Below are 15580 nucleotides of genomic sequence, written 5' to 3' on the forward strand. Positions count from 1 at the left end.
AGGACAAGTCTCTAGAGTTTTTCTTTTCTTTTCCAGATGAAACTCACAGCTGTTTTTTCAGAAGACCAGATTTAGCCCAAATTCCACAGGTTAATTCAGTTAGATTCTGGCTGTCTTCAGTCCTTCTAGAGGGAAACAGTGAGCGTGATGCTGGTGGGTTTCAGCAGATCCTCTTGACGCCAGGGTGCTGCAGAGCCCCATGGCCTGGCCACAGTGTCAGTACAACCAGGGTCCCCAGCCATGCGAAGGAGCTGCTGTCCCGCAGCGGCACCAGGGCTGCTCTCCTGGCAGGCTCAGCCCACTGATGAAACCGGGCTCTCACCCACGCACGAAAGGGAACCAGCATCTCCCACACCCTTCCTGCTGCTCCTGCGCTGCTCACTGCATGCCAGCAGGCACTGCTGTCCTAGCAGCACATGGCTAACAGCCTATTATAGTTCAGATCTAACTGATTGCTGATTTCCTGTGCTAGCCAACACCTGTGTGAGCACTGGTCTTGGCTCTCCAGTCTGCCATGTTTTTTCCTGTTGTCTTCCATGTGGTTATCCTCGCCTCCAACTTCCTAATGTTATCACTCCCCCAGAATATGTCTCCACGCACCCAGCCAGTTCTCTATATGCTGCCCTAGGAAGGCAGGAAGATGTGAATGGGGTAGTGACCAGCCCGTGGCTCCTGAGCGCTGCCTTGCTGGGGCTGATTCTGCAGCCCGCAGCGCTGTGTGAGTGCCAGGAGTGCTGGCTAATGGCAACCCCAGCTCTGAGGAAGGAGAACAGTGGGAGTGAGCCAGCCCAACCCCATCCTGCCATGGAGCTGTAGGACTCTAGGCAGTTACTGCTGTTTCCAACCTGTGACCCATTCCCAGAACTCCTTTCCGCTCGAGTCTCCATGCTAAGTGATGTGCAACCTCTGGGCCTTGCATACATGAAGATTCCGGGGGCTGAAAACCTCTCATGTAAAAGGAGCAGAAATGTGAAGCTGTGCTCACAGACCCGAGCTCACCGTCCCCCACAGCTGTTGCTCCCAATCCCTGCCTTGCTGCTTTAGACACAAGCTTGTTTTTCCATCTTAAGCATCATCCTCCACTGTGAATCTTCCCATAACTGCAGTAGGACCCACTGTCATCGGTCATCCCATTTCTTGAGACACATCCCTAGGCAGATTAGTAACCTGCATATCTGTGTCTCTGTTGTAAGAAAACCTTTCTAGCAAAGCATCCCATCACACCCGCGAAACCTGCAATTTTGCCTGCAGTCTATCTTATGGTGTGAGTAGAAAACAATATTTCGAGTTTATGGAGTTTTCAGATAGCTGCTTTTATGCCGAAAGGCCGGGCCCTGTGCTCTGCCTGACGCCACAGCTCCCTGTGCCTTGCTAAGGGAAGCGATGGGGCGCAGAGGGGGTGATTCCTGGGAAGCAGCGCCCTGTAACAGGTGGGAGGGCCGCAGGCAAGGCCCGGCAGCCGCGCGGGGCTCATGGGGCTCTTCTCCGGGCGCTGGGCATCCCAGGCGCGAGGCGGGCCCCGCAGGCAGCCCCAGCGCGGCCAAGCGCCTCGGGGGGGACGCAGTGCCGCCCCAGGCCGAGCCCCGCGCGCGACCTGCCTCCGCGCTTTGTGCTCCCGAGCCTGGCCCCGTCTCCTCTGCCAGGCCAGCTGCCCAGCGGCAGTGCTGGTGGTCACGGACCTGCGGCCTCACGCTGCCGTTACGGGTTACGGTTGTAAACACCAGGCTGGAGTGGGTGTCCCCAACTGGCCGTAGCTGCTGCTGCAGCAGCCGCCAGCGTCTCAGCAGGCTGAGCTCAGCTCCCTGCAGGGTGTTCACTGGCCGGCTGCCAAGGAGGAGCTGCTGCTTCTCATGTCATGTGAAGCAGATGAGGGTACCTGCACAGCTGAAGTGATGATGTCTCTGTCCACATCACCCTGCTGATTATGTGATGTGCGACTGGTCAAAGCAAGCCCCCTTTCCAGCTGCCAACACCAGCTGAAGCTGGGGATGGAGCTGGGGAAAGTTGCCAAGGAACAGCAGAACAGTTGCAGAACTGCAGTCGCTTGCTTTTAGACTCAGTATAGTAAGAAGTTGAGGAGTATTTTTTCAGCTATGCAATTCATTCTCTTTCCTTTATATAGACCTCTGCTACAGATGTCCAGGTTTCTTCTACCTAATGTTCAGCTGTGGGTTTCAAGAAGCTGTTCGCATGTCTCTGTGAATCTTGCAGCAGGCAATGTTCTATGTTGGTATCAGTGTAAGTTACTAAGGAATGAAGAAAGACCTTGGCAGGAGAAGATATTCTTGCGGATTAGGGAAACAAAGGAGGACAGTTAGATTTGCATTTAGTTGGGCTCTGTCTTTCCAAGGTAGTGACTTATGTCTTGGCTTTCTTATCGAGTACAGAAGGTACATTCTCCTGTTTCAGTTAGCTCTTATGGGCTTAGCTTCTTAATGTCTGAAAACTCTTATTCCTAAATGGAATGTTATTGTAAAGGACAAATTGATAAACTAAAATGTATAAGGCATAGTTCCCTAGAGGTCAGCATGTTCAGAGCACAGTGATTCTAACTGTTTAGACTCTCTAGCATTACTTGAAAATACCACATAACATGGGACATACATACAACAAATAACTCCTGCGTGAAGCTCCTACATTTGGTGTCTTGAATCCCAATATCCAGAATCAGTTAGAAAAAGTAAGCAGCATGAATTACCACTGATTTTATCAAACATGTTCAATTGTTCCCACATAAAAGTGAGAGTATGGGAGCATAGGCAGATTTTTTTTTTATAATGATAATGGGAGATTCCCAATTTAAGGGGCTCTTCTATTAGACTCAGATAGGAGTCTTACATAAGGCAGGAAGCTGTCATCAATTCCTGCTGCGGCTGCTTCACATTTGTATTTTCCAAGCTGAAAGTACAAAATGAAGCCACAAGAGGGAGGCAGGAGAGCTCACATAGGTGCTGGTACCATAACTCCAACTGAAAACAAAACAAAGCAAAAATACGTGTTTTAAATTTCCCTCTTTGTGCTAAAATGATTCAGTAGCACCCTCATTGACAGCAATGACTGTTGACTGACTCCTGCAAAAGGGTATGCATAATGCATAACAAATGTGAAATGATTAAATACTCTGAGAACAGATAACTAGTACAACTTTTGATTAAAAGAAATTACTTCATGACAGGGTGAAATAGACTTTATGAACATAATTTTTCACTAAGTCTTTGTACAGCACCAACTCTTACTACCCTCCATCTTAGAGCTGTTATAAGCCGCAGCTCTAAAAGTAGCTGCTGCTAAAGAGGCTAGAGCAGAAGCTCTAGCAGAGTTGGTGTTTTCACTGTGCAGCCTGAGTCTGCGAGTGACTGGCACAGATAGCTGGGGACTACTCCCATGCATAGAGAAGTCATCACCATGGGAAATTTTGATTGTTTTTGATTCTTTTTTTTTTTTTTTTCAGCCAGACACAATATACATTGAAATAGTCAATTCTCACACCTAAGTCTGAGATCTGGGTCCCTGCTGATACTCAGTGACTCACAAAGGGGCCAAATTCTTCATGAATTTACAGTCTCTGAAAACCAGTGAGAATTATTTTTCCCTGGACTTATCTTATGGAGCTAGTCAGTAGTCCAGAAAAATGGGCCCTTTCAGCTCCAGATGCTTCCCAGTGACCACCAGAGCAGCAGCCCCTTAGCCTCCGGTGAAGCTGCTGAGGGCGAACACAAAGCTCCACTTGTGGAAATCCGCAATTCAATTCTATAATGGGACACATACCACAAACCCGTAACTTACCATGCAGAAGTATCATATTGGAATTACACTTTTATCATCCTAGAATTTTTAGTTTTTCTGTTACTGTACAATTTAAAAACTGTTTTTGACAATGTGATGTAGTCTCAAGTGCAATTATACTTGTTCGCAAACATTGCAATTTTTATAGTATTTGTACTAATCTTTTTATTGCCTCTATTTTCCTGTACTGACCCTAGCAGGGTTTGTAGACTGAGGCTCAAGTCATATTTTCTGCTTAGTTCTTGACTCATCTCTTGACTTCATGAGATAGTAATGCACATTTTCCTCCGTTGAGATTGTAACTTCAGCATAACCTATTTGGCCACCCTCACTCCCCTGGTTGTTCCTCTCATGCCAGCTGTCACCTCCCCACTGCCAGGGACATTGCAGCCTCCTGTGCAAAGGGTAAGTAACAGCTTGGAAAAAAAATAGCCTGCTGACTGATGCAGTCCAGTTCTGACAAGATTTTGATTCAAGGAGAGGGGAGGAGAGAGGAGGCCATAGCAATCGAGCTCTATCTGTCTCTAAATAGATAGTTGTCTGCAGTTTTGCTTTTCTTCTGTTGTCCAGAAGACAGAATTCCTGTGTATTTCTATCTGCTCCTGCAAGATGAGATACAGAATTTTCCCCTTTCACTCCTGTTCAATACAAGTGCTCTCTGGGTCAATAAGGTTTCTGAACCGGCTGTGCCCTGACAAGCTTCTCTGCTTCCACACAGAAAAGCAGATGTTTCCTCTGCCGTTCTGCTTCTGGGAAAGCTTTTACAAAGGCATTCTCACCTCAGCAACGTTGAGCTGTGCTCGTGCTGCACTCAGCCTCTGCCTGCAGCAGCTCGCGGAGCGGGGCCGACGCTCCCCGTGTATCCGCAGCCCCCGGGGCAGCTGCAGCCGGGAGCCGAGTGCAGCGGGGCAGGAAGGGCTGCCCCAGCCCCGAGCGCCCGCTCCGCTCCGCTCTGCAGGGGTACCCCCTCCGCCAGGCTTTGCTCTTCCGCTGTTCAGAGCCCAGGAAAGCACTTTTTCTGCAGTTTGTCTTTACAGTATCACTCCAAACACTTTGCTTATACATGGCAGCTGGTGTTAGGCTTGTAACGCTGTGCCTGCAAGGGCAGTATTTTGGGGATCGGTGTGCTTGGCAATTGCACCTGTGGGGCAGCGAGGCTACAGCTGGGCTGCGGCACGCGGCTCCTCCGTCCTGCTGCTCGTCCTCAGCTGACCCTCCAGCAGTTCCTGTCCTGCTTATAAATTTACAGCAGAGCTGAATTAGGTGGCAAAGCAAATGGCAGCCGAGAGCACTGGAAGAAAGCTGTGGTGCTGTTTCACCCCAGACTCCGCTATCTCGCTCTAGTGGCGCCTTTTGTTTGGGTACACGTTGCACTGGCGCTCTGGTGTGTCCCTCTCTTGTAGGGCCCTACTTTGGCTTGTCCTGAAGGACAGTGCTACCGCCAAGGAACTTTCCACTGCTTGGTTTCATTTTTTTTTTCTATAACACACCTTTTATTAAACTTTTTTTATTTTATTTTATTATAAAGCTATCATGGTCAGTTCAATCCTAACCACTTTGATACTCTCAAATATAGTAAATAAACAGATCTTGATAGCAGGCACTGAACCTTCCTTTCTTTCCTATGGCGGTCTAGATTTACTGTTTGAGTAATGAATCAGGAGGATCCTTCTGTACTTTAGCTTTCCTATACTGTGAAACAATTGATTTAATAACTGTAGGTATTGCTGAGGCAAAGTGGGGAGCACACGCCGAGCTCTCAGCACGCCTCTGAGCCGCTCTGCCGGGTATGAGATTTGCTTTGGGTAACGGGATTATCCAGCTCCTCAGGCTGACACAGGGAGGGCTTCTGGAGAGAAAAGGGGACTGCACCGGGCCTCAGCGGCATCAGGAGAGGTGGGAAGGTGCGTGAGATGATCTGTGGCTTCATCGAGTTTGAAAACATACAAATAATCATGCCCCAGGCCTCTGAAAATAGTTTAGACCTCACCCAGAGCCTCAAATACTCTGAGTATCTCCCCTGAGCTTCCGTTCCTGCTTTGCAGAAGAGCAGATGTTCTGATCACAGGAAGACGCTGCCCTCTCTCTCTCTCACGGATTCATGACCTTAGTGGTTAGAAGACAGATGAGGTCCATAGAGTAGGAAATAACAGCTGCTAAACTAGGGAGTAAAATGTCAGTTCTCGAGTACTTTTTTCAGTATGGCTGAGTGTAGGATTCTGTTTGCATTATATCAGCACTGCTCCGTATGACTGTTATCTGGCTCTTCTTCACCTCCTTTGCAGATCATATTTGAGTCTGGATGATGAGATGAAATAATCTTCTGTATAATCCCATTACCTCTAATTTCTGTCCTTCCTTGTACCATTCAAAGCAGTTCCTTTTCCTCCTTTGAATTGCGGGGGGTTAGTACCGAGATGGGGATATACAGCACATACTACACACAGCTTCAATTTCACAGTGAGAACGTGGACATTCTATTCCATCTTAACATTTATTTAAATTTTCCCACAGTTCAAAAGAAAAAAAAGAGACATCCTATTTCAACAGCTGAAATAAAATGAACTAAAAAATAAAGCACTTCCACAAAGTTACCCAGTGTATAGACTTTCTTATTTTACAAAACAAATAAGGAGGAACATGTTACAAAATAATAATCAAACCAATCAATGTCAATAGTGCAAAGAATGAACTGCAAGTAAGGATAATGCAGGTTTGATGTAAGTGGCAGGAGAGGTCAAGTTCTTGCAGTGAGCAGTTCCACAGGTGAGTACAGTTATAAACGAGAGCTAATAAAGTCACAGAAAAGAATTCTGGAACCTTGGAAAAAAAGATGATCAAACCAGCTTGGATGTCTTGCCAAGTAAATGTCAGTCAGCAACACATCAGAAAAAGCAAAATATTTCTGCAATTTCTTATGGAACTTATGTTCATGTACAATGAAGAACCTAAAATCTCTCTCTCCTTCATGGGATGATTATTTTTGATTCTAAATAAGTAACTTTAAAGGACACATATCATCAGTCTGATACAGTACTTCTCAGCTAATTTTGCCCTTTTTTCCTGCTATCAGGGTATCTACAATAAATAAATGTAAGAGGAGTTTGCTCAAATAAGCTCAGCTGCTCAGAGATTATGTTCATTTTTCCCCTTGTAAACATACTGTTTAGTTTTTTTCTATGCAAAATTCCTGGCAAGAGCTCAAGTACAAAAATGAAATAAATCCATAATGCAAAATAAAGGAAGGTTTAAAGTGGGAACAGCTTCAGGGAATAAATGTGTGCTTGCTTTGAAGGCACATTTCCTGCATGGAGCATTTGAATACTACAAAGTTTTCAAATAAACTAAAGAACAGTAATTATATCTTTCCCAAAAGGAGAGTTAAACAACAAGTTAACGAGATGCTTCCCCAAGATGAAATCATCCCTACTACAGGCACATCTTTTTCTTTTATCTAAATCCTTTCTGCTACTCTAAAACTGACAAAAGGCTCATCCCCATCAACAATCTGTCCAAATTATTACCTATGGATGAAGAGTGTGTGGTTCGAGCACATACAGCTCATACAGTGACAGACAACAACTCACGCTGAGAATTTGGCACTGTCTAATCAAACAAGAACATTGGGACCCTCTACAAAGGCACTGAGATGCCAGAGTTCAAATTCTCTGTGCTCAGAATGGGCTGGACAGTCACACCTGGTGGTATCAACAGGAGATTTTCTATAGCATTTGGTGCATAGTGTGAAAAAAATCTAACCACTTTTTCTAGTGCCTCAATGGGAAGTAAGACCTTTTGAAAAATCTGGCCAAGGTGAATCATACTAAATATTGAAAATTCAATGGCAGGAATATTGGACAGATATTCTCCAAAGGCCAAAATGGATTAAAACAACTTTTGCTGTTGTTGCTGTTTATTATAATAAGCCATGGCAGCCTTCCAGTTTCTCCTGCACGGGTCCGGTAACCTTGGAAGAGATACTTCTGTTTTACAACTAGGTAAGAGAGATTGGAGTCACTCCTATTTTACTTTATGTTCATCTTTCAATTTGCTTGTCATAAAGAATTCTGTGGGTGGAGTACGATAGAGACTGGAGAGTTTAGAATTCAACAGAGATGGGAAATGATTTTGAGTTTTCTCCTCACCTTAAGGAGTACAATATATTTTAGCTATTATTTGTGTTTACAAGGGCTGGAGAAAAATGAGCCAACTCCTTTGGGTCTGCAGATCAGAGCTGGAAATCTCCTTAATGGTTTCTTTCACAAAGCTCAAACTTCATCATCAATACCTCAGAACACATTCAAGTCTGTTTTGTTCACTTTCTTGCTGGTCCTTCCCAGAAACTGTACTCTAAAAGCAGAAGAGAAACACAGGAAGAATATCCAGAAGTTTTTTGAATAACTCTGAACTGCAAACAATTAGTGAAAAGAAAGAAGAGTGAGAAAAAAAGTGAATTTTGTACAGAGGAGTTTCCATGAAATTCATCATAGTCAGCCTGTAACAGAGAACATGAATTTAGACCTGTGCTGTTATTTAAACTATCAATTAATAAATAATAATTACTGGCACTTTATCAGTAGTTTGCATCCATTGAATTTAAACTGCTTCATAAAAATCAGTTCCATTCTCCCATTTACAGGGTGACATTGCAAATAACTGGCAAGGCCAGAAAAGCTCTCAGGGCTTCAGTGGGACTATCATCTGCAACACAGCAGCACTGTGGGCTCATGAGGGATGGAGGCTTTCACTAATTTACAGCAGTGAGATTTTGCTGGTGGATGTTTGGGTAGATACATATATATATATATATATATGGGTTGATCTAGGCCTGAAATGTAGGTGCCTATGGAAAGGCATTCAGAATTTCCCTATAATTTGCTTTAAAGTCAACCACTATAGGTGTTTGACTCAGTGTAATTAACCTCATGTTTTATCTGGGACCTTGACTACTACAGTGATTTTCATGGTGAAAAATAAAACAGCAAAAGCAGTGATGAATCAGAAATGAACATCAATTTTCTGTTTTGTGAAATGTAAAATACTTTTATAACTTTTATAAAAAGTTTCAATTTTAATTCATTATGATGCTAAATTACATTTTCAGGGCCTTCCAAATATATGATTTTAAAGCCAGCAGTAACCATTTAAAAGATAGTTGGTTTAATAAATTACTTTTTTATATCTAAAGTTACTTGGAGACAAATATTATGCAAGTCATGAAAACAACTACAAAAAAATTAAGTATTTTGATCACGGTTTTATCTGTGCTATAATATACATCAGTAAGTGACTATTTTGCCTCTTGTGTTTTTTAAGGAATATTTAAGACCTGCTGTTACTTTTGGCTAAGTGGAGATAAAAAATCACCCCAATGGAAGCCTGCAGTTCTAGTGCTGGAAAAAGAGAGAAAAAAAAATTGAGTGCAGGCTAAGTTAGGGTATTTTATAAAGATAGTTGTGCAGAAATTATTTGTATTGTAGGTTCAAAACAGAACATGAAAACAATATTACGTTGCAAGGACAGACTGTACATGTACTGTTATTTTTCATCAGTTGCCAGCCATATTACCCACAACCCAAGAAAACATTAATAAAAAGGTATGTGTTTTCCTTAAGCATCTTTTTACTAATGTCCCTTCTATATATCAAATTATTATAGCAAATCCTCTGTTCCTAGCAGCTATAACCATGTTCAGTCAAGATAACAGACCAGCCCAGACTAAAGAATGAAGATTTTAAGAACTGGAAAAGCTTTCTTGTAGCTTGTCCAGACCCCAAATGAACATGTGCCCTGTGACGTGCTACAGGCCAGAGGACAAGGCGAAGAGCAGATCAGCTGGATGATCAGCTGCTCTGGCGGTTGTTCGTCTGCTTGACGCTGACTGTGCTTAAGATGCAGAGTTCACTGATTCTCTGGAATGATGGTTGGGATTTTCGCTCTGTTGACATCTTCAGCAATGAGACACACTCACTCTTTTACTCAATGCTCGCTGGATTTTATTAGGCAGCTTGGAAGGAAATGAACCTGCTGATGACCAAAGCAGGTTGGCAAATGCTTAACATAGGAGGGCAAGTTGCAGGTGAGATGAAGGCTGCTCCGGTCTGGCTGGGGTGGGAGCCACAGCATGGCTCAGTGCAGAGACTACACGGCGCCGAGGCAGTGAAGGCAAGCTCGACTGCAATACGAGTCACTTTGTCTATAAACCAGCTGCACTTAAATCCCCCCAGCAAAAGCCCATGGGTCCACTTCAAACAAACCACCGGTGAGCTTCTTCGAAGTATGGATCATCATGAGCAAATATACTCAAAACTCTGTGGAGCTTCATTCTGAAAGTAACAATCCATACTTTTTTAAGGACAATACAGAAATTTATTCTTCTGGGGCTGTTAATTCCTCCTCCAGGGCTCTTCTCAGGACTTGCAGGCTGATCTGCTTTCACTGTGTGGCACATTCATTGATATTTTCAGCATCTTCTCCCTTCAGATCCTCATTCAAGTTTTTTTTCTGCTCTATCTCTACCTGTTAGGAGAAAAAAATAAAAATAAAGAGGGAGAACATCTATTATGAGAATGGAGGGAAAAAAGGAATCAGAAGTCTTCCTTAATGCCAGTTTGTGTCCTGCTTAGACAAATAAACTCTCGGTAAACTGAAAACCTTGTAGAGAGAACTCAAGGAAGGAGGGCTGGATTTGGTTTACTGTAAGATTTTTCAGTTCAATCCAAACAGGTTTATGATTCAGCGATGTCATGGAGTCATTTCCAAACAGCATTATGAAGAGAAGAGGGCTCACATGAGTTTATATTCACTGCTGTCCACAGCTGAATCCAACCTAGTCCAAACCCAAATCAGAACCAAACTTACAGAGGATTAGGTGACTTCCTAAAGGGCAACAAATGTCTCAGTTTTAAACTCTGCCAAGACTGGCATGAAGCAAAGAGATTCATTTACTTATCTTATGCTTATCTGCATTTGTGTTCAAAATTTCAACACTTCCAAAAATTCAGAATTAATCTAGTATTTAATTCTTAAAAGGATACTTACAAAGACCAAATACTGTCTCCAGGGAATTTAAGAGCTACTAAAAATGTAATTGCAACTACTATTAAAATAATTTCCATGGGAATCTTTTCAGTAGGTCTTGTCATTGCTCTTAGAGAAGACAGGTAGAAAGCCAGTTTCTCCCCTGAGTGATCAGCTAACAAGCAGATTTTGGCATACTGAGATTCTTGGCAGGTATTACACAAGTGCATTTTCCCATCTGCTCCTCTCCTCAGGACAGGCAGGAAAAAGAAATATTTATGCACAGAAACAGTGCAATCCTTTTGTTTGCTGTAGCCCTCCTATTGCAGCTACTAGCAAGATCAGCAAAACTCTCTGTTGAGCCTCACAGTTTATCAGCTCCTCCCCAGGACCTTTCTGTACCTATGTTCTTCCTCCAAAGTAACTGTGAGCAGGTTTATTCCATCTTCACTAAGGGATGATCCACAGCCTATTTGTCATAAGTCAAGAAGTTGTACATGGGTAGCTACTTGCACAGAGCCTGGCGTGCAGCAAATTCGTACCTCACCTGCTCACGTTATTGTACTTTTCTGCCCACTCTGCAAGAAAATGAAGCATGCAAAGTAAGCGTGGTGATCAGTAGAGGCTCATTTTACCTTGTAACTGTAGTGTGCTGAGTAGTTGACCCACTTCCTCACATCACTCTTGTCCTCAACAGAGATGGACCGAACAGTGGCTTTGGAGGCTGATGTGGTGGGCATGTCAAATTCCACATCCACATGGCGGACAAAACTGGAAGGCACTTCCCGGTCAGAGCCAAGCTCCAGGTGACAGAAGAAGCAGTGAGGATGGCCAGAGGCTGGCAAAGGAGAGCAAGCAGGCATAAAAGTTGTGCTGAAAGGATCAGGAATGACAACATCTAGGAAGCAGCATCTCAAAATCGCCTTTGTGAAATAATTCATAGCAGTTGACAGCAGCTTACCTGCTTCAAGGTCACTGGAGTTTCCAGAGTAATTAACAAAATAACCTGTGACTGTCAGTCAGGCTAATTTGGTTTCAAGGGATGAAAGCACATGATGTAAATAAAGCACCACAGCGCAGAGGAATTTCCACTGTTCTTCTCCCCCCGTTTATGTAACATAAGTATAGTGTGACACATCCTTTTAAAATGTCATGTGTTGATCATAAGTAAAGGTGAGACGAAGCAGATATTTTGCCTTCATTTGAAACTGTCACCACATTTTACTAAAAGAAACTACACTGTGTAAGTTTACATAACTGCTGGATTTGAAGAACAAACCTGTGTGAAGCAAGGAAATAACTGTTAATTCCTTGCTCTAACCCATCATAAGAGGTCTAGTCCTAAGGAGGGCAAGGTGAAAGTCCTCCTGCTTAGTTCCTGCCATCTGCAAGTGATAAGTTTTGGGGCTCTCCCTCCACTTTGCATGCACAGCACTGAGGAGCAGGAGTTAGGGCAGGAACTGCTAGTGAGGCTGAGCTGCTTTAGTTTCTGACAGCTGGCCACTCCCCAAGGCCTGGACATTACGAGTCATTGCAGAACTCGCACGCTGGCACCCAACTCTCCTCTCTTCCTCTCTGTCTCCTCACCCTGTCCCAGTCTCAGCAGTCTCCTCATTGCAATCCATCCTCCTCACCTGCTCTGCTTCAGTTCTTTTCTCTCCTAATTTCTACTGGGTTGCTCCCTCCTTCAGACACCCGGGTCTCAGCAGAGGCCCACGACACTCAAGAGAGGTAACTCCGAGCTCTGGCCCAAGTCACAGCCAGGGCAGCTGATACGGAAAGTTCAGCTCCTACCTCCACGCTCCTGAGCTGGCCTTTGCCTAGTTGCTTTCTGGACAGATCCAAGCGAAGGTAACACACGAAGTGCTTGACTAGGTTTGAGCACACCTAGTGACAGGAGGTTCATTGCTATTAAAGGATTTGAGGTATCAAACTAACTCTTCAAAATTGCAACTAGACACATGCAAAGGGCAATCTTTCAGCTAATGCAGCTAAATACCAGTGGATTTTCACAAGTTCAGATAAAAAAAATAGTACAAGCTCAACAACAAGGACAAATAATATTGCCTGTCTGCTGCAGAACCTGGCAGCCCTTGTTCTGATAACTTTGAATAGGGGCTAAACTGTAGTTTCCCCTAACTTTATTCCCTGACATGACCAAACCATTTGGACCGAAGCTCGGTTAAGGGCATTGCTCGAGGCGGCATTCTGTATGTGACAGCTACACCTGCACAGGTAACGTCCCTCACAGCTGGCAGCGGGACCCTAATGTGCAAAATGTGAGGATCCCTTAGAAAAAGGACATTCATTCTACCTGTCCTCCCTGCATTGCTGGAAAGCCATTCTGGGCAGAAGGTCGTAAGAAAAAGAGGGAGCAACAAAGTTCAGCACCAGGGGCTGGATGCAGAGGTGATTATCCCACAGAACAGATACGGTGGTGCAGGTATTTGATCTAGCAGTTGCTGACTGATTATCCCATGCCATGCATGTAGTCTGACACAGACACAGTCTCTGCTATTAAGATTTTGTTAGCTAATTTTTGTAAACCAACTGTAATTTAAAATTACAAATAACCAGATCTCACAAAATAGTCAGTAATCTTTGCTCTGCTGGTTTAACTTCAATATCAAGGAATGCCTGAATTTATTTTTTCAATTTAAGTACACAATTATTCAGTAACTTAATTTCCTCTAGTAGGTGTACCCACTAACAGAAAGGACCAGACAAAACACTCAAACACATACCAAAGTTGTTTGTCTAAACCAGGTAAGTACAGAAGGCAATCAAGTGAACTGATTCAGAAAGCTGCTCTTGCACCGAATCTGTAACAAAAATACTGGGCGTATCCATGTCTGTTAGCACCACGCATGTGAGGCACACCAAGTACCACTTCCATATACTTCCCGATTATTTATCAGGCTCATTCAGAGGGTTTTCCCTAATGGATAGATATGCTTTTGTAGTAAAAACAAGAGGAAATCAACAGACTGATTTTCCTTTGAGCATCTTTCTGCCTTGAGCTCTAGCATTTCACCCCATCAGTAACGAAGCTGATAATATAATTCACATACATGCTTGGGCTATAATGATTGGAAGCAAACAGTTGCAGGCTACGCTGGTGCCTTAAATACAAATGCTTGTATTTAAGGGTTGAATTTACTCCGCTTCACAAAGTACACTGGGCAGCATGCCTGGGATCCACAGCCAAAGTTCAAACGTCCAGATCCAGCATTCTGCTTAGAGGCTACATCCCCATTTTATTGGAAGAGATTTTTCCCACGACCAAGGCCTGCGCATGGATGTTTTCATAACAAACTGATGGTGGATTAAAAAACACATGTGGAGTCCAGCCAGTTGCAACTGAAGCTCTGCAGACCCTATAAATAAGCCTTCTTTATCAACTGCTGTGATAATATCAATTGTGGATAGGAGAAAAGTAATAAAGTTTACCAAGCTGGTTTGGAAAAGGATTTTAGCAAGGTATTTAGTGAAATCCAGTCCAGAACTGTTTCTTAGGTCAACCCATAGGCAGAGTACACACAGTTCTTTGTTTGTCGTAGGCTTCCGAACTTCTAGTTCATAGCAGGCACCTTGGCTTCAAAATAACACGGACAGCAGTGACAGCAAGTTCCTAACATGAGAGCACCGGGGCCCCATCCGCTTAGAAAGCACCAGGAGAAGACGCCTGCACCAGGCAGGGGGTAACGGAGATGATTCTTAGCAAGCAGGGGCCGGGATGCGCCAGTCTCCACGCCAGCCCTGCCCGGCCCTCGGGGCAGGCAGGGCAGCGGGGCCCAGGCGGGGGGACGTGTTGGCTGCCTTGGGCTATCCCGAGCGCGGCAGCTCGCGGAGCAGGGCCCAGCACAACGGCTGCGCGGGGCTCCCGGGACCCGGGCGCGCGTCTGCGGGACTGCGCGTTGGAGCACAGCCGGGAAGAGCCAAGGCGCCCCGGCACCTGCTCACAGATCTGCTCTTTGCAGATCAGACATCCCCAGAGGGAGCCCAAGAGCTGTCAGAGGGGAGAGGCAGGTGCCGCAGTGAGCGGGCACCAAGTGGGAGCCAGAATAGTAATTCCTGGTCTTAGAGCTTGGGAACAGAGACTTCTGTTAATACGTGGAGATGAGCTACTGTGTAAACGCGGGTAGGGCTGGATCCTGCGAAGCACACACAGAGTTGGGAGCAGCCCACACATCTCTTGCACATGGTCTGTGCGAGGCCAATCTAAGGAGTGGGACTGAACCCCCTAGTAAATCAGTGCATCTGAGTGGCTCCATCCACAGCCTTCTTTGCCTAATTTGTTGTTTGCAATATAGTCAGAGTAAGGAAAACTCCAAGACAGGACAAGCACCATCAAGACACAGAAACAGTCTTTGAAAGACAAGGTCAGATTTAAATTACACTTGGCCTGTCCCCTACTGTGGGATTCCCTCCCCCTCCCATGCCTCCTGTGCCCCCTGGCCAAGTCAGGGCTCGCAAGGCCCTTCCTCCCCCTGAAATTACCCCTGACCTCACTTGAGGGGCGAGCAGAGTCGCTTCCTCTCAGGATGTAAACAGATATTAACTGCCCTGAGCTTTGCATGGTGACACTGATGGCTAGATGCTCTGTGCCAGGGCTCCAACAGCAGCGCCAAGTCTGTCACTCATTTCCTCGCCTATGGGGCAGATAAGGCCTTGACTGGGAGAGGCAAGACCAAGGAAATAGAGGCATGGGCTGACATCTCCCTCCAAGCGGCAGTGCGCAAGGGAACTGCAACTTGTAGCAGGTAACAGAGCC

General features: G+C 44.9%; 1 protein-coding gene across 2 annotated transcripts in view; it reads right to left on the reverse strand.

The window, feature by feature from the left end:
- Positions 1–10079: 10079 nt before the first annotated feature.
- Positions 10080–15580, reverse strand: part of STON2 (stonin 2) — a 50225-nt gene continuing 44724 nt past the window's right edge. The window contains exons 5-6 of one of the 2 annotated variants that reach the window (XM_088529332.1): positions 11442–11644; positions 10080–10305 (exon numbers count right to left, since the gene is read on the reverse strand). In XM_088529332.1, coding sequence (XP_088385458.1) covers positions 10222–10305; positions 11442–11644 — 287 coding nt within the window. In that variant the 3' untranslated portion in view covers positions 10080–10221. The remainder of the gene's footprint in view (positions 10306–11441; positions 11645–15580) is intronic. The other variant, XM_088529333.1, reaches the window with a different exon arrangement.

This window comes from Tinamus guttatus, unplaced genomic scaffold (genome assembly GCF_059628265.1).
Source record: "Tinamus guttatus ecotype Peru unplaced genomic scaffold, ASM5962826v1 Tinamus_guttatus_pri_ptg000327l, whole genome shotgun sequence".
Classification (NCBI taxonomy): domain Eukaryota; kingdom Metazoa; phylum Chordata; class Aves; order Tinamiformes; family Tinamidae; genus Tinamus; species Tinamus guttatus.